Source organism: Hesperophylax consimilis, chromosome 6, assembly GCF_061612785.1.
Source record: "Hesperophylax consimilis isolate HC1 chromosome 6, BYU_Hcon_1.0, whole genome shotgun sequence".
NCBI classification, from domain to species: domain Eukaryota; kingdom Metazoa; phylum Arthropoda; class Insecta; order Trichoptera; family Limnephilidae; genus Hesperophylax; species Hesperophylax consimilis.
The window spans coordinates 12,128,071-12,154,038 of record NC_142841.1 but is presented as its reverse complement, the minus strand read 5'-3'; the positions used below and the strand labels follow the sequence as shown (position 1 = coordinate 12,154,038).

Below are 25,968 nucleotides of genomic sequence, written 5' to 3'. Positions count from 1 at the left end.
ATAATATAAAGAAATACTACTACCTTTATATTTATTTATTGCCAACGTTGATATTACGAAATTTAATATCTTTCTAGTTATGTCAAAAACATTATTATTGCGTCGCTGGAATAAAGTGTTGTTATTGTTGTCGTAGTCTATATTTCGATTTATCACCAGAATAGGGACAAAAACATATTTTGTAACGAGACAAAACCGCGCGAGCTTGAATATTCCCTCGTTTCCATCTAAACGGATCTCTATCACTATAAACCAGGGGTGGGGAACCTGCGGCCCGTGAGATTTTTAATTATTTCATTATCGTCAGTAAATTCGAGAGTTTTAATCAACATCTCCACAGCAACAACTGAACACAGATTTACGGATTAGGAAGTTCTGTAAATCGCTAGGTTATATTCCAACCTCTCTGACGACAATGAACCTTTCTACAATCCCTTTTTAATTTTATTTAACTTCTTACCATTTCACTAATAAGAAATTAAATGTGTGATGAAAAAATATAAATGTAATGCTAATTAAACCGGGGAGACTCACTTACAGATAAAATTACAGCTGTGGATTTATCTGCAGACGCATTTAAGAAGGAAACCATTATCGTTTTTAAAGTGCAGTTATAATTTTCTAGTTGCCGACTATGTGCTGCAAAAATCGGTGGAAACCATTTTCTTGTGCTGGTGTAGTTTTAATCAAAGCTGTGGACTCGCAAAAAGATTCAATTTTAAGTTAAAAGCAGTATTGTTTTCCAAAGGATGTATTAAAATTCCAGTTGCGGATACATCTGCTGACGCATTTCGAAGGAAACCGTTTGCGTGTTCTTAGTGGAGTTTAATTCTTGTTTCAAACCATATTTGCAACTTGTTGTGTACTGAAGATTGGTACTTGTAATGGATTGTAATTTTAACGAGAAAGAAAGAATAAAACGATCGTGTTTGTTTATGTAAATTAGGCGTGGGGAAAAGGAGGAAAAAGCCCTTTACCTTGTGAATGATGTTTGTTTCATTTGGAAGTACTGGTGGTTTCTGGAAGGTTCCGTGGGCATTGTTATTAGTTTATAGATGTACATCATAAACACAACTGTTTTGTGATCACCACAGGAATATGTGATATATCATAAAACTGTTTAAATATTATCAAGGGAAACCATTCTCGCGTATCGAGTGCAGTTATAATTTTGCGGATATGACATTTGGTCACGCATTTAATAATTTTTTATTCGAAGAATTACAAAATAATATATCCATAACCCTCAACCCTTAAACAAACAGTATGGCCGGCGGGTGATACTACAAACATCCAAATGACCCCCGCGACGCACACTGCGGGAAAATATAACAGTTTCATACCAAAAATTATAAATCGATCTTACAATGTCGCTTCGTTTGTTACGAAGTACTCTTTTAGTTGTAGCCCAATAATATTAGCAGATAGAGACGATAAATCCAACTCTTCTACCTGTTCCAACCGTAAGGCCGATCACTTGTGGAGACAATACGCCCGTTGCGTGTGCCTGATATACTTAATACAAACCCCCACAAGTGATTATGGAACCACCATGATCAGGTATTTATCTTATTTTTTCACGTTATATTTTTAATATTATCAGTTTTTTAGATTAGTAAAAGTTTACATCAATTAAATAAAAAAAATGAAGTCTTGACTTTAAAAAGTTTCAGAAACATTAAGAGATTTAGTTAGCTCCTGGCACCTCCGGGCTTCTATTCGAAAGTTTTTAGGACCAATAGTTATTTCAATATACGAATGAATTTTAATTTTTAATCTAATTTTTCTTCCATTTTGCCCCTTTTAAAGTAATTAATAATTTTAAAGTGATTGGTGGGAATAATTAAAAGTATGATTTATTTTATCATATCGGAAGCAGACAATATGATATCGAATTAGTTACAAAATCTGTAAGACAAGAAATTTATTTTGAAAAATAAAGGTAAGGTACCCTGTATGGTGGAAAACTTTCAAACCTAAAGAGAAAACTCGGTGTTCTCCTTTTCTAAAACTGTTTATATCAAATGTCTAATCATAAAACAAAAATAAAGTTTTTGATCCACTGGCCATAAGAGATAAAAACTGCATTACTGCCGATAAGTTAATTGACACAATAGGCACAAGAAGCACGAAACTAGAATTTAAAAAAATCAGGGTGTATCATTCCCGAAAACGTAGCCGTGAAAATTTAAAAGCAGATGTTTTCAATTTGTTGTTGTTGTCATCAGATCGAGCAAAATGAACCTACAAAAAAAAGCCGACCATACTCCCCAAAGAAGCGGTGGTACTCCTAATTACAGCTGAAAAGTAGAAATTATTCAAGTTCTCAGGATGGTGATGATGATGATGATGATGATGATGATGATGATGATCGTGATGGTGGTAGTGACGATGATGATGCTTATGATAGTGATAAAGAGAATAAAAAACGTTTTTTTTAGTTATTTAACTGAATTTCATACATACAATATATAAGTAATAAAGTTTTTAAGTTTAAAATAAAATATAACAAAAGGAATAAAATAAAACAAAGCAATGAAATTAAAATAATTAAGGCACTTATAAAAACTAAGCAACGTGTATATAATTATTAGTCCGGTTGTGTGTGTAGGAAATTTTTTAATTCTTTTCAAAATTTAAATTTTGTAATAAATCCTTTTTGGTTCTTTAATCCATTTCTTAATTTTGTTTGTGATTCTTTTTTTTGTGTCGAGTATAAGATTGTTAAATGCTTTTATTGCCTGGTATTTGTGGTGTCTTTGTCCAAAGCTTGTGCTTTTTGAGGGAGTTTTTTTTATGTTTTGTATGAATGCTCGTCTAACTTGTCTATTAGTGTTTGTTGAAATTTAGTTTTTTGGTAAAAATGTTCTTTAGTAGTGTTTATATGTATATTTGGCGTATATCTAGTAAGTCAAACATGTTGAACATTTGGTCACTGTTAGTCATTCTATGTTTTTTAAGTATTACCTTTTATGATTGTTTTCAGTGTAATTTCCATATGATTGATTTTGTTGCTTCTCCACAAGCAATCTTATCATATATTTATGCATTCATGTGTTTTTATGGTGTTTGTATTATTTTTTGGCTGCCTCTGTTATTTACACTTTACGGCCAGCACAGGTATTAGGGATGTGAAAAACACTGAATATAGCAATTACGTTACAGTAGGTATATACAGACGCGAAGTAAAAATCTCACAGTTTCAAGCAAAAAGTACGACAATTGTATCGATTTCGTAGTTTTGGTACTAAAATTTCAAGCGTCGTGTAAGATCGTGTGCTACCTCTAAGTAAATGGACTAATGAAAAAAGTACCAAAATGCCCCCGTGTATGTGAGAAAGTGTAATTTTTGTATTATTCGGAAAATAGTAGTAACAGCCAAAGAATAACATTTCATTTATAAATATACAAAAATTACTTGCTTTTTTGAATATTATAAATAATACAGAGCGAAACTAGCAGTCCACAATGTAGTTCTGGTACCTTACCTGATGTATGGAAGTGAGGCATGAAACTGGCATAAAAAAGGATAAAAGTAGACTAAATGCTGTAGAAATGAGATCCCTGAGGCGTATGTGTGGTAAAACCATGTATGATCGTATGAGAAATGTGGAGTGTGGAGTGCAAAGCTGATGTAAGCGTGGTGACTAAGATTAAGAAAGGGACAAGAGTAACGAAGGTTGTAAGGAAAAGAGGGGGTGTAAGGAGAATATATTACGCAAATGGGAATGGTAGCAGAAGTCAAGGACGCCCGAGGAAGACATGTTACGATCAAGTGAATCAGATAATTGAGTCGGACCATGTCAAGAGTCAAAATAATAGAAGAGTATGTATGAGACGATGTATGAATGTGAATGTGCCAAGAAGTGTGTGCCAAAACCAAGTTGTTTGGCGGTCCGTCCTCTCTGTTTACCCCTGAGGGGAAACGGCGTGATGGGTAGATAGTTAGTTAGTTATACAGTTGTTTCCCGCACGAAGATATTATGCGTCGTAGAGAAAATAGAAGGGCGACGACGGGAGAGGTTTAAGAGAGGATCTTAATAAGTCAGTGCTGTCGCCAACTAAACTTCACCGATATTCCAGAAGCATTTGCGGAATACTTTAAGTCAGCTTATGGAGAACAAAGTGCTGAATTTGACTAATACGCTACTGGTGGTTACACATCATTGGCCCAAAATGTTAACAATTTAAGTGTAAATAAAAATTGATTTCCTTGCCGCAATTAAAAAACTTACCAAAAATCCGTTGGAGCAGATGTTATAAATATTATTATTCTGAAAAGATGTGCCGAGTCATAATGTTACCTTTCTTACATATCTTTAATATTTCTCTTAACTCTGGATATTTCCCTGACCGATGGAAAATCTCAAAGGTTTACGCCCTTAAGTAAAAGTGGCGATAAATTGTATGTATCCAACTACAAACCTGTTGCGATTCTTCAATTCGGCACCTGCCAAATTATTTGAATCTCTCATTCATAAACTTATTTATCGTAAGGATGAACCTTTCTCATAAAACAGCAGTATGGGTTTAGAGAGTACAGATCTACAACAACTAACTTAATGGTATTCACGGCCACGTCTCAAATATTTTGGACAACAACGAACAAGTTGACGTTTCGTATAGTGCTTTTGCGAAAGCTTTTGACAAAGTAGTTCTTAATTATTAATTAATTACTTAACATAATTTTACTAAAAAAAACTTGAAAATTTTGGTTTATCCCACCGAGAGTTTTTGTTCTTTCATAATTATTTGTATATTAGAAAGCAATACGTAGTTTATGGACAGGTCGCTTCTAAACCTTACCTAACAAATTCTGGGGTCCCTCAAGGGTCTAATTTATTACCTCTGTTATTGTCTATGTTTATTAATGTCATAGGGCCTTCATAAAATTTGTTAATTTTTTGTTATGTGCTGACGAAATTAAACTGTATACCGGAATAAAGATGAAATAGGAGTTAAGGGTGCAATTTTATTCAATATAAATCTTAAATGCGTAAATCTTTCTTTATGTTTTACAAACCCCCCTTCTTTTACGTAACATAACTACGCTGCACCAGCATGCTGAATTTTATTTTACCAGGTAAGGTTCTACATCTAGATCAACGAGTAGATAAGGTTTTTTTTTTTAATATTAAAGAACACAGCGAATACGTACTACAAGAATTGTCTGTGGTCTGTACAATTTGGTGTGGCAAACAAAACGTGGTAATTAATATTAAATCTTTTTTTGGCCAATTGTGTCTAATATTTAATAGCTTTCCAGAATATATTAAGTCGTCTAATTAATTGTTTATTTTTAAAAATATTGTCAAAATGTTCATGTTAGCCGAGGATTGACAATTTTTTTTTCTTCTTTGTCGTTCTTAAATTAATAGCGTTTAATAATATCAAGTCCCATATTAACACATAGTCACCCTACACGTTTATTATATAATTATGAATTATGATCACATACTAAATACTTGCAGAAGTTAATAATTATTTTATTAAATTTGATTTTTATTTAAATTAGAAAAAAAATATTAAATGGAGTTCTCTACAAATTAAACAGAAAAAAACAAATAAAAAAAATAATTCACATACCTTCGGCGTTAATACACACACTTTTGTAAAAAAATTACATATATATCAATATTGTTCTTTCAATATATTATTGTGTTTATATTTTAATTTATTTTATAAACTTATGTTTGTTACAGACCACGCTATGCCCATCAAAGCTTTTTTGGGCGTGGCCTATACAAATTATATGATAAGGAATCACATTACGTTATGCAGAAGATCAATTGAGGAGCTGCCGGTAATATCATTTCTTTGTATTGTCACCTGATAGCCGCGTGACCACGGCAGCTTCCTAAATTGATATGACCTGAGAGGGGGTCGCATCATTTTCAAATATCACCTGGTTAAAAGATCATGGCATGTCATCATCGCCACACCCACACTTATAAAACATCATCTGTCAGGTGTGACGTGTCTATGTTGGATTGTATGGCTTGCGATATGGTGATAAAGGCCACGCCTATAGACGCTCCGATGTGTATAGCTTAATGTGTTAGCACCATTATGAACCTCAACACAGGCTACTCCTAGTGAGGATAAAAATCATAATACCATGTGAAGAAACAATAAATAAATGGATAAATATATTTTTTTTTAATTTACGAAAGTGACCTAAAAAATCATCCAAACAAAACACACACGATTCAATATATTTCTTTCAGAGCTGAAAAATTATATTAGTTGCTCCTGGATTTCTACTACCATCTCTAAATGATAAACATCACAATGATTCGGGATATATTATTAACACGATGCAATCATTCAAAACTATGGTGTGAAGATGGTGGGTCTATTTACAATTGGTTATTTGCAAAGCTCGGGAGTAAAATGGTCAATGGTCAAATTAGCCAAGCCCAATACAGCATCCCATGCAGTCTCCGTTACCTGTTTGTCCGGTGGCCGGACCCAGGTGAATAGAATTGTAGACAAAAGCCGGCATTTCGCACATCATCATTAAATCACTGAACGCAAGATTGACCACCAGTATGTTGGCCGGGGTTCGAAGAGATCGGCACCTAAAACAATATAAATAAGATATGACGTGATGTAGAAAAGAGTATGTAAAAGGTTTTACCTGTTTTGCCTAAGGCCGGGCCAAGGTATATAGAATTGTAGACAAAGATGGGCGTCTTTGCAATCATCGCGAAATCACTCAATGCGAGGTTGACGACCAGTATGTTGGCTGGAGTTCGCAGCGAACGGCATCTACAATCACAAAATTATTAGTGGAGGTTCGGAGTTCGAGTACCTGTCGCGGTTTCATATTCTTTGAATGTTATTATTGTTACTTGCGCAGACATGTAAAAATTACTAATTATTTTAGGATTTGCGAAGCTGAAAGTTGGTTTAACACATCAGAACAAGTACAATTATTTGCTGCAAAATTATCAAAAAATAAAAATCGACTCGTAAAAAGTTTTTTTCAAAAAATCAAACCAAATTTCATTTGGTTTGATTTTTTTTGGTTTGACTTAGGATTGAACCTTCCTCCCCGGGGATTGGAGCAAACCGCGTTAAAAACTACACCAAATCCCGACTGCGTACGATCGATATGTATTTCTTCTATTATTTTCAAGTGAAATTCAAACAAATGAATTTTATATAAATATTCACGAATGTACTAATTTATAAGTTCTTTATCCATTGTTCTAAATTCTTACCAAATCGTTTCTAATTTGTAGATTCTTTACTCCTTTCTTATTTAGAAAATGAGAGTTAAAATTTTTTTCTGAATTCTTCACCAGTCAGTACCAATTTTGAAAATGACGATAAAATTAAAAAAAAATCGGGGTTCATTGAACCCAATTGAACCACAGAAAGGCCTACAGATTGTTTGAATAATTTACATAACAATAAAGCTTAAACTAACTAATATTTTATTTAAACATCCTTTTCATCAGTTTTTTATTTGAAAAAACTGTTTTGATTTTCACATGACACCTAATAATCTTTTCTTTTCCGTATTGAAAAAATAACACCTACATAATTCTCGCCTAACCTGATTTAACCAAATCTGACAAACTTCTATTATAATTTGATTTTGTCCCAATATGAAGTTGTCCCATTATGAAGTTGTCTCAATATGATGTTGTGCTACTATGTTATGTATGTATGAAGTTGTCTAAAGGATTTTTTTTAATCAATCAAAATTATAATCTTGTAGGTACCTACCTATGTTCTGTGTGTACCTAAACCTGTTCTGCAAGTAAATTTAGCTCGTAATGTTGTTTCCATAATGATCTATACTTAGTTTGTTTCATACTTTACAAATTTCGGGCAGAGAAAAACTAGAACACTATTAAAACGTAAGAAGTTTCTACTTTTTCCCTTTTATCTTCCCGAATTCGCATCGACCGTGATATTTATGGTGGTCGAACTGAAATGTTGCCAGATAACCCAAAATTATCAGTTGGTAATTTATGTAGGTAACTAATATACCATTTTCTTTTATTTATATCTTTGGTGTAATACCGTAATAGCATTATTTTGAGATATAAATTCTAAAGTTGTAGATTTTTATATACCTATATCCGAAAATTTCACAAAACATAATATAAATTGTACCATGACAAAAATTAAAAAAAATAATATTTAGCAATTCTTTTAACGCCATTTCTGTGAAATGTCACCTCAAAGGACTTGGACTTGCAACATAATTTAAAGTACGTAGGTACCAAAAAAGCATTGTCGAGTATTGTAATTAAAAAAAAATGATTCTTCAACAAATTCCAACCAGTTAATTTGTTTTTAGTTTTAATTGATAACCTGTACCTGGCTATTCAGATAGGATCACCAAACCCGGCAAAAGCCATTTCAAGCGACGTTTCGATTCTAAATGGTGGTCTTTCACCGGGGTGATACTGATCTAGCATTCTAGATCGTGCCGCAAATATACTATATATTATTTTGAATGAATAAATAGCGAAATAAGACAAATTAATAAAATACAATTTACAAGCGCCAGCGGGACTCAAACCTGCGACCTTCCTTCTATTTTCTTCCTTTTTAGTTAAAAGTAGAGATAATGATATCCTTACTGGGATCTCCCGTACTGAGTGCAATTGAAACAACATAACCACGGAGACCGTCAAAAGTAAACATTAACTTTTGCAAGCCTTATACAAAAATACAATTACGTACAGTAAATACCTATCATTTTACAAACATAAGTATTTCTTTTTATCAACCGACACTGTGCTTTATATGGGAGTCTGGAGGTTTTTTATTCAAATTAAAAAATGTATTTAATGCACAAAAATACATAGTACAAAGGGTATAGCTTATAGGTTACATCCTATTTCTTCCAGCTAACCCAACAAGTATACATTATATTACATAACCTAACAATTACATGCTAACAAATGTATGTAAATAAAAAATAAAAAAACAGAGGTATTTAATTTATGTATGGTATTCATTTAAAGTGTAGTGACATTTGTTTAAAAGAAATGTTTTTAGTGATGATTTAAATTTAAGTATGTCGGTTATTTGTTTGATGCTACGTGGAAGGTTGTTATATACTTTAATGGCCATGTAGTGTGGTCCTTTTTGAAATATAGTTTTGTTTGCTTTTGGGATTAGTAAGTTTCCTTGTAGCATGTTTATGTGTTGAGTTTTTTGTGGGAACATTTATGGAGATGATCGAAGGTTATTAATTATTTTATTATTAATATTCTAAAGGTTACCCGCTTTTAACATAGAAGAACACTAGGTGAAATGTTAGCATATCATCACTAATGTTATTGTATTGAATCAAAGTGCAAAAATGAATCCATGACCGCACCTGATAAACAATATACCGGCGTTTAATAATCGTCATCGGTTCAAATGTAAACTTGCCAAGGCTTACATTTTAAAATACCCACTACAGATGAAGAAATTTTTAAATTCCTCACAAGTTCCATTACATCCAAAATCATAGACTAAATTAGACTAGACACGGCATATTCATTTAAAAATAACCCCAACACAATTTTGGTTTGGTTCACGTGCACATTTATGAAAAGGCCCACGCACTGTGTCGCAATGCGAAATGGGCAGTGTGCATTGCGTTTTACCTTTTGTTGGTCTAGAGTAAGCTATTTTGCTTCTCAGCTATGCTGGGCAGGTTCATTTTTTCAATCACAAAAATAACCCAGTTCCAAATATTTAAATTTGAATTATGTCCATATTACAACACCTCTGACAACAAATTCTCCATGGTTTCGCTTACGAGTTTGAACGCTTGTACAAGGAGTTTAAACAGAGTTGGGTTGTTAAGTTCATCTCCATATTTGTAAAAAATGAATTTAACTAGACAGGGCTAAATCTAGTATAATACATCATACATTAATGTCCAAAATGAAACAGAATTCTATTGAAATTAGCGTTGTTTTTTATTGTTATTTCTGGATTTTCTCTTTCGGTGGGGCTTAAAAAATAGACTTTTTTTGAAAGTTTGCCGTGAACGAAAACAAAATACAGTGCATTCTCACAATTATTATTTGTCAATATGGTAGCATAATCAAGAAATGCACTGAATCCCCATATTTTCCCTACAAAAAGGTTCTCTTGAAATTCCCCCAATTTGGGAAATTCTTCACGAATTGGCATATTGTAGACTATCTAGGATCTAGGCCATAGATATATCAGTCATATAGACTGGTTGTGGTGAAACTGCAGGTTCAGTCCACCAACCAAACGATGTGTTTTAATGGATGGTTTTTTTGTTCGTATTTCAATGACGATTTATAAATTCTAAGTATAATAAAACATAATTCAGAATCAGCATTTGTTAATATATATGTACAGAATTACGTATCAGTTACATGCAGAGGTTTTGAATATACAGGGTGTTAAGGGACGTACTTGACTTATTTTAACCAGTGATTCCTGACATTATTTGGAATAAAAAATGTATATTAAATTTTGGAATCACTAGTTGAAGTAAGTCAAGCACATCCCTTAACATCCTGTATAAATTCAAATTTTTACATGTGCTTTCTGTGAAATTAAATAATTTCACAGAAAGTTAAATGTTAACTTATTATATTTTTTCTAGAAAGTTATTATAATCCCTTTACAAAATATTTTAGTTTGAAGAAGGTTAAATGTTTGTAAAGACATCTCAATGTCGTTATAATGATGAGATAAAAAGGTTTTCTCAGAAATAATATTATTTAATGGAATCACTCGCCCAAATATTGTGAGAGTGGGTTTTAAGTTTTCTAAACGTATTAACAGTTAAATTGAATAAATTCATGCTAAATTGCAGTAAGCTGTTAACGGAAAATTAAGTCTATTATAGATATTCATTGTCACCGTAGAATATTCATGATTTGTTCCGAGAAAAATAATTTAAATTGAAAATATGAATAAATTATTTCACGTAAAAACGTTAAAATGATTAATGAAAACATCAAAAACTTTGTCATTCAAATATTCCAATTATTTGCAGATAAAAACAAGCCTTACTGCAATAAACGTGGTTAGTATTTTTAACAATTGATAAACAACCGTTTATGTAAAAACCTTAGTTCATTATATACTAACATAAATTGACATTTGACCAAAATATAGTTCATTGGCCATAAAATAGTTAATTAAAAGATATACACATTGTTTATACAGCCAATCTATCCAGTTTATCTGTTGTATAAATTTTAACTTTCACATAGAATTTCGGATTATTCAAATAGAGTTAATGTTATGTATGTATGTCAAATTGAATATGAGCTTGTATTGTATTTATAAAATTTGTAACTAAAACACCACTTAGAGGTTGGGAAGTGATTTTTTATTAGTAAGGCATTCAAATTTCGGAAATCAACTTAGATATAGTATTTGAGAATTTAATTTACGTGTGATATGAAACAGATACATATTAAAAATTTAAGAAATCAACTTAAGTATAATGTAAGACAGCTAAATATTTAAAATTTGAGAAATCAACTTAGGTATGATATAAGGCAGTTGAGTTTACTTGTAAGTTGAGAAATTAACTTAATCTGTTTGTAAAGTAGTATAAGATAACGTAGGTAGATAAGTAGTATAACTTAACATAAACGTCTTGTGTTTTGAGTTAAGTTGGTACTACGGTTGATAGTGTAGGTAACTTTGGGTCCATCCACTTGACTAGCCGCGAGAACTAGCAAGTAAGTTAATAAATTCTTCAACATTGATGGGAAGGCCCTGTAAGACCCAAAAGTCCGCAAGTTGATGATGTTGTCATATAAGCAAGTTGAAAGCGGCACAGCGCTTTGTGCGAGCGTCTCGTGGACGGAAGATGTCATATTGTTTACTATTATTTAACTTTACAATTGAAAAAGTCCTCCACAACACAGGTGAACTCCTAGCGTGAAGGACAATAAATTATACTATACCTTTGTAATATAAATATATTAAACTATAAAAATATTACCATTCGTTATTTCGGCTACTGGCATTATACCTTGCTCTCTAATTAAAAATTTAGGCGTATTAGATCTATCAAAAAAATTATATATAAAGATGCAAAAGTCGGTCATTTTGAATACATGTAGGATAACAAAAGATTTTTTGAATATTTATGTTGAGGTATCAGTAGGATTTATAGGCCCTGTTAGAAGTTCTACCGAGCCGAACCCTCTGATATGAAAATATCTGGAGTCGGTGAATTATTTTCCCATTTGATCTCTGGTGAGTTGACGTGTTGTTCTTGTATTGTTTTGTATTTATTTTGCTTATATAATGCACTTACATAATGTTGATTGACTAGTTGATCATTTGTGGAAAAGTGAGTGGAAGGGTTAAGTTTTTCCTTTGGGGAAGATTTAACCCGGACAACTAAATCGGAAGTTAAAAAAATAAAATAATAATAATAAAAAAAACAAAAAATATAAGCAAGTTGGAAACCGTTCAGCGCTTTGTGCGAGCTTCTGGTGGACGGAAGATGCCAAATGAGCAAGTTGGAAGCGGTTCAGCGCTTTGTGCGAGCTTCTCGTGGACGGAAGATGTCATATAAGCAAGATGGAAACGGTTCAGCGCTTTGTGCGAGCTTCTGGTGGACGGAAGATGCCAAATGAGCAAGTTGGAAGCGGTTCAGCGCTTTCTGCGAGCTTCTCGTGGACGGAAGATGTCATATAAGCAAGATGGAAACGGTTCAGCGCTTTGTGCGAGCTTCTGGTGGACGGAAGATGCCAAATGAGCAAGTTGGAAGCGGTTCAGCGCTTTGTGCGAGCTTCTCGTGGACGGAAGATGTCATATAAGCAAGATGGAAACGGTTCAGCGCTTTGTGCGAGCTTCTGGTGGACGGAAGATGCCAAATGAGCAAGTTGGAAGCGGTTCAGCGCTTTCTGCGAGCTTCTCGTGGACGGAAGATGTCATATAAGCAAGATGGAAACGGTTCAGCGCTTTGTGCGAGCTTCTGGTGGACGGAAGATGCCAAATGAGCAAGTTGGAAGCGGTTCAGCGCTTTCTGCGAGCTTCTCATGGACGGAAGATGTCATATAAGCAAGATGGAAACGGTTCAGCGCTTTGTGCGAGCTTCTGGTGGACGGAAGATGCCAAATGAGCAAGTTGGAAGCGGTTCAGCGCTTTCTGCGAGCTTCTCGTGGACGGAAGATGTCATATAAGCAAGATGGAAACGGTTCAGCGCTTTGTGCGAGCTTCTGGTGGACGGAAGATGCCAAATGAGCAAGTTGGAAGCGGTTCAGCGCTTTCTGCGAGCTTCTCATGGACGGAAGATGTCATATAAGCAAGATGGAAACGGTTCAGCGCTTTGTGCGAGCTTCTGGTGGACGGAAGATGCCAAATGAGCAAGTTGGAAGCGGTTCAGCGCTTTCTGCGAGCTTCTCGTGGACGGAAGATGTCATATAAGCAAGATGGAAACGGTTCAGCGCTTTGTGCGAGCTTCTGGTGGACGGAAGATGCCAAATGAGCAAGTTGGAAGCGGTTCAGCGCTTTCTGCGAGCTTCTCATGGACGGAAGATGTCATATAAGCAAGATGGAAACGGTTCAGCGCTTTGTGCGAGCTTCTGGTGGACGGAAGATGCCAAATGAGCAAGTTGGAAGCGGTTCAGCGCTTTCTGCGAGCTTCTCGTGGACGGAAGATGTCATATAAGCAAGATGGAAACGGTTCAGCGCTTTGTGCGAGCTTCTGGTGGACGGAAGATGCCAAATGAGCAAGTTGGAAGCGGTTCAGCGCTTTGTATGAGCTTCTTGTGGACGGAAAATGTAAGTTAATTATTTTTCAGAAGCACTTATTCGTCGTTTTCATTGTTAAACTGTCTTAGAACAATTTTATTTAAAGCTTTTAGTACTACCTAACATTATTATCAATATTCTCACATTGAGTAAAAGTCTTAATTAATGTTCATCACACAGTTTGACATATTCTGATTTTTTCGTGTATGCCATTATATCCATCATAACTATTACCGATCACAACATCGAGTACACTTATCGTCATCAACTCACAAAACTAAATTTGGCATGAACACATTACAATTGATGGCGTATACCACTGAGGTCTGAATATCTATGATCTGTGGCATGTACACCATACAACGCATTACCTAGGGAATTAAAGTTTCCAATAGAAAACCAAAAAAATATTGGCAAAGGAAATAAAAAAATATTATCTCAGCAGCTTTATTTATTACATGCTCTAGGGGCTTTCACACTATACTTTGTAAGTTGTTTGTATCATTGAACCACCAATGAAATACTTTAAAAAGTGAACCGAAACTAAGAATGAAAATGAATCCCAAGAGATCATGCCGGCGCGACGTATATCACCCCTCACATAAACAACACTAAATTTGATTTACTCAATAAATCACCGGTTCTGATGTTCAGTATAGCGAAAATAGTAGAAGGTTGAACTATTTGTGTCTAGAAAAATAAAAATAATGGCATAAACAACATCTGTTCATTAGTTTTAAGGTGAAATATATCTCCCAGATCAGAATATTTATTTAATAGTCTCGGAATCGACGAAATGTAAGTAAAATCTGTGTCGTAATTTGTTTTCTCCTTGGTTTATAATATTGCCCTTCCCGGAATGACTTACTGGGAATAATACATGACAAATAGTGTAACAATTTTGTAATACATTATCGCTAAACAAAAATAAATAAATACTGATTAGTATGAAATAGATTCGATCACTACACACTTCCATCGTTTAATCTGTTCGGTGCATAAACTATAACCATACGAATATTATGAAAAGTTGTTGAAAATATTAAGAGTAATCCCGGTAATTCAGAAACTTATTTAATAGGTAATTTAGCCCAATTATTGCTATTCCGCTCTGTGCTACGGTCAGTCATCGTGCTGTAGATGTGTGAGTGTGCGAAGCTCTTATGCGCGTTAGTGGCGCACTCCGCCGAGAAAGCTCGCCAAATAATTATTACTTTTTTGCCGCTTCGCTTTGCCGGTATCATATTACATCGATGTTTGCCGGCCGGCGCACAGTGGGCTGAAAATCGCCTTTCATAGACATAGAGACTTGAATTTTCAAGGGTATTTTTTTGGCTAGAAATGGATTCTGCTGATCATTACTATGCTATAAAATTTTGTACGAAGCAATTGCGTGTACAAAATAAAAGAGTTATCAATTTATTAAGAAAAAATTGTATGGCACTGACATTAAAAATGAGGCTATCTCTGGAATCATAAGGTTGGCCATTCTATCCTTACACACAGATATACTACTATTTATTTGTAATTTTTTGACATACTTCGTATTGTGGTGCAACGTGCGATTTTTTATTTTTTAAATCCTCAAGTTGAAAAAAAACCTTTTTAATGTTGATGATTCATTTTAATGCTTAAATGCTTTACATATGAGTAGGCTTGCAGTGTTAAAATATTGTTAACTAGACAAAGCATACAAGAAGCATTTAAGCATTAAAATGAATCATCAACATTAAAAAGTTTTTTTTTCAACTTCGAGGATTTAAAAAAAAAAATCTCAAGTTGCGCCACAATACAAAGTATGTCAAAAAATTGTCATCATCATCAACATTAAAAAGTTTTTTTTTTCAACTTGAGGATTTAAAACAAAAATCGCACGTTGCGCCACAATACGAAGTATGTCAAAAATTTCAAATAAATAGTAGTAAATCTGTGTGTAAGGATAGAATGGCCAATCTTATGATTCCAGAGATAGCCTCATTTTTAATGTCAGTGCAATACAATTTTTTCTTAAAAAATTGATAACTCCTTCATTTGTACACGCAATTGCTTCGTACGAAATTTTATAGCATAGTAATGATCAGCAGAATCCATTTCTAGCCAAAAAAATACCTTTGAAAATTCAAGTCTCTATGTCTATGAATGGCGATTTTCAGCCCACTGTGCGGCGGCTAGTAGCAAGTCACAAGTCGCTAAAGGATTATCTGCATGTGTGTGGAAACAAGAATAAACAATCAATTTCTTGTGACGGGACGTTCCATCCTTAGCCACCTAAATAAGCTATTATATACATATTGTCTTTGCACGCACAAAATATCACGCAAGAAATAAAAGCGGAGATACATGAGCCTCAGATGACATTTTTTAATAATTGTTCCAAATCTATTCTGCCTAATCTAAAAACCAGTTTTAGACTGAAGGAACTAAATAGGTACATTTTCGTAATAAAATAGGAGGCCTAGGTACATTAGTGTGGTGGTAGTAGGAGTTTTTCAAATGTTAGGTCCTATTCGTAACCCGGGAATGTTTGTCTTTCTTTTAAAAATTAAAAAAAAATCTTATTACCCATATAGGTACACCTACTAAAATATGTAGGTGCGTACATTTGAACTGCCTCCATGGTTGAAGAGTAAGGCTCTTGGCTACGAATCCGCAGGTCGCGGCGTGCGCAAGTAAATTTTATTAAATTAATTTGTGTCGTTTTGCTAAATTAATCAATTAAAAATAATATGAAATACTTGTTTGGACAGATAGTTATCTTTTTTGTTTATCAAAACTTAACTAAACCATTCAAGTTGTTTGAGACAGGGAAAAGTATTAAAATAAAATATTTATTTTTTATTTTGGTAAAATTCCTGAAATCAACAGGTTTTAATTCCCTTGCGATGTTTATTTGGCCAAAATGACCAATTTTTACCACATAAACATCGCAAGTGACCAATTTTCGATATAATATTGTAATTTTTTGTTCACTATTTTGTTTTACGAATCTTATTATTGTGATTTGTTAATAGAGCCAACGCCAATGCCATTCGTTGAAATTTTGAAAATGAAATGAAAGCCATAACACCCTTGCCAATCACCACACTGCAAATCGGATGGTGTGGAGGAAACCTCCATTGTTTTCCACTCTACCTCCAGACATGTCGGGTTTCTGAAAATCGGATCATGAGTAAAAATGAACTAGTATTTAAATATCCATGTAACTCGAAAATAATAGAAAATGTCATGACTAAACGGCGCAACTTTTCCTACTGTGTTTTGTTATAACAGATCACCACGCAAATGGCATCTTTTTAAAAATATATATTTAAAAAAAATCTTTATTCATTGTAAGTTGAGGATTTGTTGACTTTCATGCTAGGTACATGTCCGGGTTACGACCAAATTCTGTATCGGGTTGCTACAGGGTTTTGTTATAATACTCGTCCAAATAAGTCGCGTCTCAACTTGAGCGCGCACATACAATAGTCAGGTGGCTTCTTGCTGCTAACTCATCTTCAGTCGCGTCGCGACTTGAGCGTGCGTTTAGACTGGTGGCTGCCTGCTGCGAGTCCATCATCTCCAGCACCAAATAAGTCCTGGGAAGGAAAAAGACATCAGGGGTGGGTAGGAATCTGGGTGTCAATGTCTTCATGAATGACCATCATATGAATCCATACCTCCCACTGCGGTGCAAGGCGATGTTCCGGAATAGTCCCGCTGGAGAGATCAAAAAGTCTCCCCCATCCAGTCTCTCCCGATCCGGCCTGCCACGCAACTGGCGGACCGATGCATATATCGCCAAGACCCGGACAATCCTCACCCCCATGAACCCGGGCACCCCTGTTCAAGTCACCAAACGTAGCGAACCACTTGGGGTGACCTATGACAGAGGTTATCCAATAAATGGTTCCCGGGGCGGCGGTACCCATAACCACCTCCCAAATTGAAAATTATTATAGTACTTAGGTACTTAGGTTGTTGAAGAATTATAATATTATGCTAGTTACCCAAAAGTTATTTAAAAAAAATTATCCATTTGAGTGTTTTGTATCCATATTGGCAATACGGAACGAAATCACCTCGGAGTCGGTCTGGCCGTAACGGATGTTTTTTTTACAGATATTATTTTACGTAAACATATGAAATTAAAGTATATAAAGAATATCGGAATACTTCACCAAACAAACACAAAAGTGACCAAACGGAAAAAATAATAAAAAAACATCGATTACTCGGGACAACACAACACTAGAATATCGATTTATGACTACGTGACATCACTTCGCACAAATACATACGTATTTATCTAAACCCTGTCCCCCCAACCCTTACCTCCCGAATACTGAGCGAAAGGGACACATGCAGCTCGGGCTACTAATACCTAAATGAAATCTTCAAAATCGAGGTTTTGTATTCCCCATTTTTCTCCTCCAAAAATTAACCGATTTTCAATTTTTTTTACCAACTACATAAGAAGAAACTATTCTATGTCGGACCGTTTTGCTTTTTTTCAAAATATATTGTCTAGTTTGTAGACTGAACGTCTTTTGACTGCTTTAAATCAGGCAATTTTATTGATTTTTGGAAGGTCATAACTTCTATAAGAAGCAATTTATCAAAAAAAAACAAAATGTACCGACACGCAAATCGCCGATATCTATTTTATGTTAAAAAAATATTTGCTCTAGGGTTAAAATCCAGAAAGATAAATGGGGACTACGTTTGTATGGAAAAATCAACGCCCTGTAACATCTTAAGGAATAGAATAATTCTGGAGATTCGGGAGAGTAGCATAAAGATAAGTGAAAATAGAATAGTATAAATGGGACAAAAGGACCGACAATAGCAAGTGCATCAAACTGGAATGGTTCCACTAGGTAGGACACGTAAAAAGGACCGAGTAGAACCTACCTTCAAAGAATCATTGCCTGCAATTTCCAGTAGACATCTAGGACTCCCCAAGGGCTGTAGATTGATTTTCGAAAAGAGAAAAACTTTCCATCTCAATATTGCACTTTTTAAAATTATGGAAAAGTATTTTTTTAATCCACTCCATCGGTGGAAACTGTATAAATCAAATGGAAGAAAAATCGAAGTAATTGAATAAGTTATGAACTCAATAGATAAATAACGCTGCTAAGTAAATTAATTAATTCCACATTCAGAAGAGAAATCTAAGTAAACAATTAATTCGTTATCTGAGAACACCGAAACTTCAATAATTGTATAATTATGAACTCAACAGATAAATAACGTTGCTAAGTAAATCAAGGAATTCCAAATTCATAATAATTCATGATCAGAAAACACCAAAATTTTTAATTAAATATACTCATACATCACTCATTAGATATATCAATGCAAAGTTTATCAACGAAATTCGTATTCTTAGCTCAATTTACAAGAAGAAAAATGTTGACCGAGATATTTCGGTGTGGGAGTATCTCGCGGCAAGTGGCTTTGGTCTCTTCATTGCAACAAGTTGACTGTCATCCTGACAGTTGTCAGCTGTCGGATTGTCATTTGTTGAGTAGGGGCAACCCTTGGACGACCTCTAGTTCCTGTGGAGATAGCACTTAAAAATGCTTCCAATATCTGTTTTATATTTTTTGTTATTAACAAGTTATTGCTCAATCTGGTAAATAATGTACACCTGTCCATTTTTAATTTTTTAAAGTCAATAAACGACCTTATAACTTAAATAACAATAAATTTTTTAACTGTTTTGAATACATTATTTTATTTTTAATATTATTTTTCAATATTTTTACTTACTTCAGAATCAGCGTTTATTGATCTATAGATACATTTGTTAACATGTAATTGTTGGGTTATGTAATATAATGTGTATTTGTTGGGTTAGCTGGAAGAAATAGGATGTAACCTATAAGCTATACCCTTTGTACTCTGTATTTTTGTGCAGTAAATATTTTTTTGAATTTTGAATCATATAAAAATATATTTTTGCAACCATAATATTTTTCCTTATTGCCCAATTGACATTATTGAATTGTTTTTGTTGAAGACACCCTCAATATGCATAATATTATTTGCCTAAAATAATAAAAAAGTTAAAGGTACAGTTCTTGGGTATAGTTTCTGAGCTTTAGAATATTCCGTTAAGTTTTCAAATATTTTTGAGAAATAAGTTTTTGCATTGATATTGAATAATTAAATTCAACATTGGGTCTTAGAAGCTAAATATGAAATTTTATTTTATTTGCGTAATTACTAAGCTTTGATGGTTTTCTTAGTATTTCAAGCGACCGCTGTTAGCCTTTTGGCTTTCGATCAATTAAATTAATAGAATTTACATTAAATTATTAGGAATTTAGAGACGACTCAAAGGACATCAACAAGAAAATCACTAATTATTTATCGCTAACCATATTTCATTATTTTCTCTCCTCTCACTCTCCCAGTACCTCTCTCCCACTCCCCTACTACCCACATCTGGCAAAATCTAATTATTTCTAAGCTTTTGAGTTAGTTTTAAAAATGATTGTCAATAATATGGAAGTATTAAGTAACGAAATATAAATAAATGAGTAATAAATATATATTAATATTTTATGAAACTCTTCGAAAACAACCTGTTTCAACTACTCTCCTTTGCCATGAATAATACATTGTGTTTGATATCTTTCTGTTAACAAATCAAAGAGTGAGGACCTAAAAGATATCCTCCGTGATAAGAATACCAAATTAAGGGTCAAAATTAAGCATTTTACTCGTATATTGTGGGTCTGAGTTTATGATCGCCCCTTATAGATCTACTAGTAGACGAGTGTATTTTAGGGTTCAAGTCTATCAAACAGAGGTTCTTGAAAGGCAGCGGTAGTCAAATTACGGGACCGTCTGAGACACTCTTCACTGATAAACACTCGGCATCAAACCCCTGTAAAAAAACCCCCAGATGAATGGTTTAGTCATTCGTCATTCTACCGTGGTAGTGTGTAGACGTGTTTATAGAAAGACAATACATTATTAGAGAATTGTCACATTTATCTAAGTTTTGCCGGGAGCGAGGTGTTCCGCGAGGCGGTCACAAGCTTAACCCATTATGGACGTGCTGTCGATAATAGAAAACATGAAATTAGAAATTTCAAATATTTCTACGGTAAAGGACTCGAAAGCTAAAAATAATCTGGAATTAAATATAAAACTATTAGAAGAAAAATGGACTCAGGAAAAAATATCTTTTCAAAACGAGATTGTTTGTCTCCAGTCAAAACTAATTGAAAAATTAGAAAAAAAAATCGAGAATACGAGCAATTTTGAAAAAAAAACATACGCAAGTTGTCTCAAAGTAATCCCGGAATCAAAATTCTCATTGATCATCAAAGGTGAAGATTCGAACATGACATCGGATGCTATTAAAGAACAAATCGTAAAGAAAATTAAAATAGCAAACTTGGGTATCGCAGTGAACGGAATACGAAAAGCCTCGCAAAATAAATTAATTATATCTTGTCCTTCAAAAGAACATGCAGAGAAATTGACAGATGAAATCAATAAAACCCTTAAAAAAACATGGTTGCAGAGGAATTAAGAAAGAAAAATCCAAAAATATTCATAAGAAATCTTCAAGTAGATTTAACTGAAGAGGACATAATTGAGGCAATAAAACACAAAACGATGGAATAAAAGATATCATGAATAGCGATACTAAAAACACGATTAAACTAGTAAAAATGTTTAAACCAAAAACCAAAATGGACTCACTAATTATATATTTGAAACCAGCGGAGCAGAAAGGTTTATAAAAAATTAACATTGGTTTTAGCAGAGTACGAGTGGAAGATGCCAGCCCCTTGACGCAATGCTACCATTGTCTCAAATTTGGTCACACTGCATTAAAATGTTTTAATAAGGACAAACGTGCGACGTGTTTACATTGCGCAAAAGATCACGAATGGAAGGAATGCCCTAACAAAAACACTGAAGAAAAATGTAGTAACTGTGCACATCAGAACACCTTATTCAAGATGACCCTAAATACCAATCACAAAGCTAATAATACTAATTGTTCTTACTACAAAAAGATGATGCATATCGCTCAAAGTCGTATAGACTATGATTAGGTATGTATTATAATTCTAAAAAACAATTACAATGCTAATCACAATTTTTTAAATTTTTTAACTTCATATTATCACTTTCATTTATGCATCGTAATGTATATAATTTATTGAGACATAAATATTTCATATCCTTGCCGAAAAATTTTGCCATTTATGTTACAATGCATTATCCCATTGCCACAGTGTTAAACGCTAGTATACTGAAATCTATGATTATATTGATGTTCGCGCACTCTTCGTGTATTCGTATGTGTAGAAAAAGTTCAATATGTAATTATTGGTGCCAATTAGTAAACCTACCTTGTTCTGTACAAAACTATAATCTAACCTGGAACATATCGGAAATACTTACTGCTATATTGTTATGTATCTATCGTATTTATATTTATAAATCCCAATACATGTTTATATATTATTGCTGCCAATTAAAATATTATTCTATATGGGTGACTTGAACTGTGATTTTGATACAGCAGAAATAGATTATGAACGCACGTCAATTTTCGAAAACTGGGCTACAAAAAAACATGTGTTAGGAAATAATAAAATAACTGCCCTCAACTTAAATATACGATCTTTATCTAAATATTGGGACACTTTACTATTAATTGTTTCTAGCTCTTTGAGAAACACCGACTTAATTTCGCTATGCGAAACGTCTATTAATGAAAATAATATAAATCTTTATAAATTACCGGGATTTAATTCGTACCATTTTTGTCGAACAAAAAGATCGGGTGGCGGTATTATTGTGTACGTGAAAGATCACCTTACATTTGAAAAAATAAATATTATGATTAATAATTTTGAATGCGTTTACGGAACCATTTCAGTAAACAAACATATTCGCTTACATCTTTTAGCAATATATAGACCGCCTAATACAAAAAAAAAATTTATTTCTTGATGAGCTGGAGACAATATTGGGAAATATTGATATAAAAGAATCCGTATTGGTTCTAGGTGATACGAATATTAACTTATTAAATGTACACGAACCCATAACTATGCAATATGAAAACCTCATGTCTCATTTTGGAATGACCAGATGTATAAATGATGTGACTAGAGAAGCGATATTGACTAACTATGTAACGGCTTCATGTTTAGACCATATCTATGTAAGAGTGAAGGAGACGACCGAAATCAGTTCATGCGTATGCGATTCAATAATAGCTGACCACTACCTAACTGCAGCTAGTATTAACTTCTGTTACTATGATAAATGTACCTTCGACAAATCGCACCAAGCGTATTACACTGCACTATCGGACAAAAGGATTGATTTATTGATCGAAATCACCGATTGGAATGCAATGTTAAAATTGTCTGAACCAAACATTATTTATGCAGAATTAAAATCGATTTTTAAAAATATTTATGAAAAAAGTACCTTTACAAAATTAAAAACAAAAAATTTCGAAATAACCAAAAAACTTGGATGAATGACAGTCTCGCTGAAAGTATTCTAATACGAGATGCCATGTGGAAAAAGTGGAAAAACACGCCTAATAATAAAAAATATGAAATCGCTTTAAAAAAATATAGAAATAAACTTAATAAACAAATATTAAACACAAAAAAGGCATACTATAATAACAAATTTAATCACTGTTTCAAGGACATTAAAAAAACATGGAATGAAATTAATACAATTTTGGGTAGGAAAAATAAATCTGGTTGCGATGAAGTCTTATCTAAATATTTCCTAAAGTCACAATCTTCTGATGCAGTGGCAGAAAATTTTGCTAACTTTTTTGTTACATGAATGTGATTTCCGAGCGTCTAATCACTTGCAAGAATCCCTACCGCATTCAATGTACTTACCTAGAGCTAATGCTAAGCAAATTGAATATATTATCGGAGGTATGAAAAATTCAAAGTCTCCGGGCATAGATCTAATTCGTATGTTTGATTTAAAAAAACATGTCAAATTACTTAGCCCTGTTATTGCTCACTTTATCAACAGAATAATCGATACCAGCCTCATCCCCGATGAATTAAAAAATAGCATTGTAAGACCTATTTTCAAAAATGGAGATCACTCCGAAATTAACAATTACAGGCCAATTTCTATTCTCCCGGCACTAGAAAAAATTTTAGAAAAATATATTTCGATAAATTTAGATAAATATTTGAATAATTTGAATATTATAGATGAATGCCAGTACGGGTTCCAGAAAAAAAAGTTGTGATAAATTGCTGGAAAAATTTTCTGATTTTATAAATTCTCAACTTAATTCTAAAAAACATGTACTGGTGCTTTTTATTGACTACTCAAAAGCTTTTGACACTCTCAGCCATATACAATTAATTAAGGTTCTTGAAAACATTGGAATCCGGGGTAAACTCCTCTCATTTTTTAAAAACTACTTAACTAATAGAAAAATGAACGTAAAGATTTTAAATGATATGAGTAAAGGAAGACATATTAAATCAGGAGTACCGCAAGGATCAATTTAAGGTCCAAAATTGTACATTATATATGTTATTGTTATGTCAAAACTCTTTAAAAAGGCCTTTAGATTCATTTTTGCTTTGCATTTCTGCACTTGTAGTATCCAATGAAAATCCTATCATAGCTATTCAACAATTGCAAAGTGACTTTAACGAGCTACTTAAATGGGCTCATGATGTTGGTTTAATTATTAATGTTAAAAAAACAAAATGTATGTATGTAAAATCACCAAGCCTGGGAATATGGAATATACCCAAAAAAATTGCTCATAATTCTGAAGGTATTCATAGAAAAATTGAAAATATTTGCCACTGTGAAACAATTGACTTTACTAACGAATATACTTATCTGGGACTAATAGTAGACAATAAATTTAAATGGGATAAACAAGTGGCTAAAATCTGTAACCAGATCCGATCTTTTGCAAGTAATTTTTATAAACTGAAATTTGTTTTGCCTCATTGTACTCTTAAAATAATTTATTTTTCTATGGTCGAATCCATACTCAGATATGGCATACGAACTTGGGGGCACTCAAGCAATATTTATATTAAATATATACAAAACTTGCAAATTGCTATAATAAAAAAAATTGTACCACCGAATATCTACAGAAAAAGAAGTAATCTAAAACTACTGTATGGTTCTGAGGGCCTACTTCCAATAAAGGGTCTTCTTTGGTACATTATTATAATGGATAATGAGGGAGATAGCAAATATAAAAAGCAACCGGTGCATAATCACACAACAAGATTCACTGAAAATAAGGGCCTCATTATTCCAAGAGTAACAAATAAGTATGGAAGCCGAACGCTTAAATATTTAATACCAGAGATTTTCAATAAATTTAATAATTCTTTTAAACCTCAGAATAATGAGAGACCCTGCCCCAAAAACACTAAGCGTTGGCTAATAAGCGACGAATCAATGTATCTCTGAACTTTATTATTGATGTATTCCTGAACATCTCAACGTACCTGCCTAAATAATTTGTATAAAGGTAGGTACTTTGATATATATTATTTTGTGATATTGTTTATTGTATAAATTTGTGTCATACATGTATTAAAAATTAAAAATGTTTATATATATTATTTGTAGAACCTACAGAGAAGCCGTCATGTGTGACAGCTTTGTGGGACTGCATAAAACTTGTATCTTTAAAAATTTATAATAAATAAAAACAAAAAAAACAAAAAAACATATGCTAAGATTTCTGCGATCCGGTGTAAGCTAAAGATTGAAATTGAAAACAATATATTTTGCACTTTGCCAATCAATAATAGAATATGGAATTATTGCTTGGGGAGGAGCAACAAACTCGGCTATCAATTACATAGAAACCGCACAAAAAACGATCTTAAAGGTAATACTAAAAAAACATAGACTGACTGATACAGACCAAATATTCAACAGCTGTGACGTACTAGATATACGCCAATTATACGTTAAAACATTACTAAACTACATTTTTGACAAAAAAAATTAATTTCAACATACACAAAATAACACTAACAGACCAGTTAGACAAGCGTACAAAGAAAATATAAAAAACTCCGACAGTAAACTCAAGCTTTGGACGAAGACACTACCAATACCATGCTATAAAAGCTTTCAACAGTGTAAAACTTGAAATTAAAATTGAGGAAAATAAAAATAAATTCACACACAAAATTACAAAATGGATTAAAGAACACAAAATACAATATTACCAAA

At 33.2% G+C, this 25,968-nt stretch overlaps 1 protein-coding gene across 1 annotated transcript in view; it reads right to left on the bottom strand.

Annotated features, from left to right (window-relative positions):
- LOC149422951 (opsin, ultraviolet-sensitive-like) overlaps nucleotides 1-25,968 on the bottom strand; it is a 117,591-nt gene that overhangs the window by 9,467 nt on the left and 82,156 nt on the right. Inside the window, exon 2 of the mRNA XM_089633028.1 lies at nucleotides 6,641-6,771. Within this exon, the coding sequence (XP_089489154.1) occupies nucleotides 6,641-6,771 (131 nt within the window). The remainder of the gene's footprint in view (nucleotides 1-6,640; nucleotides 6,772-25,968) is intronic.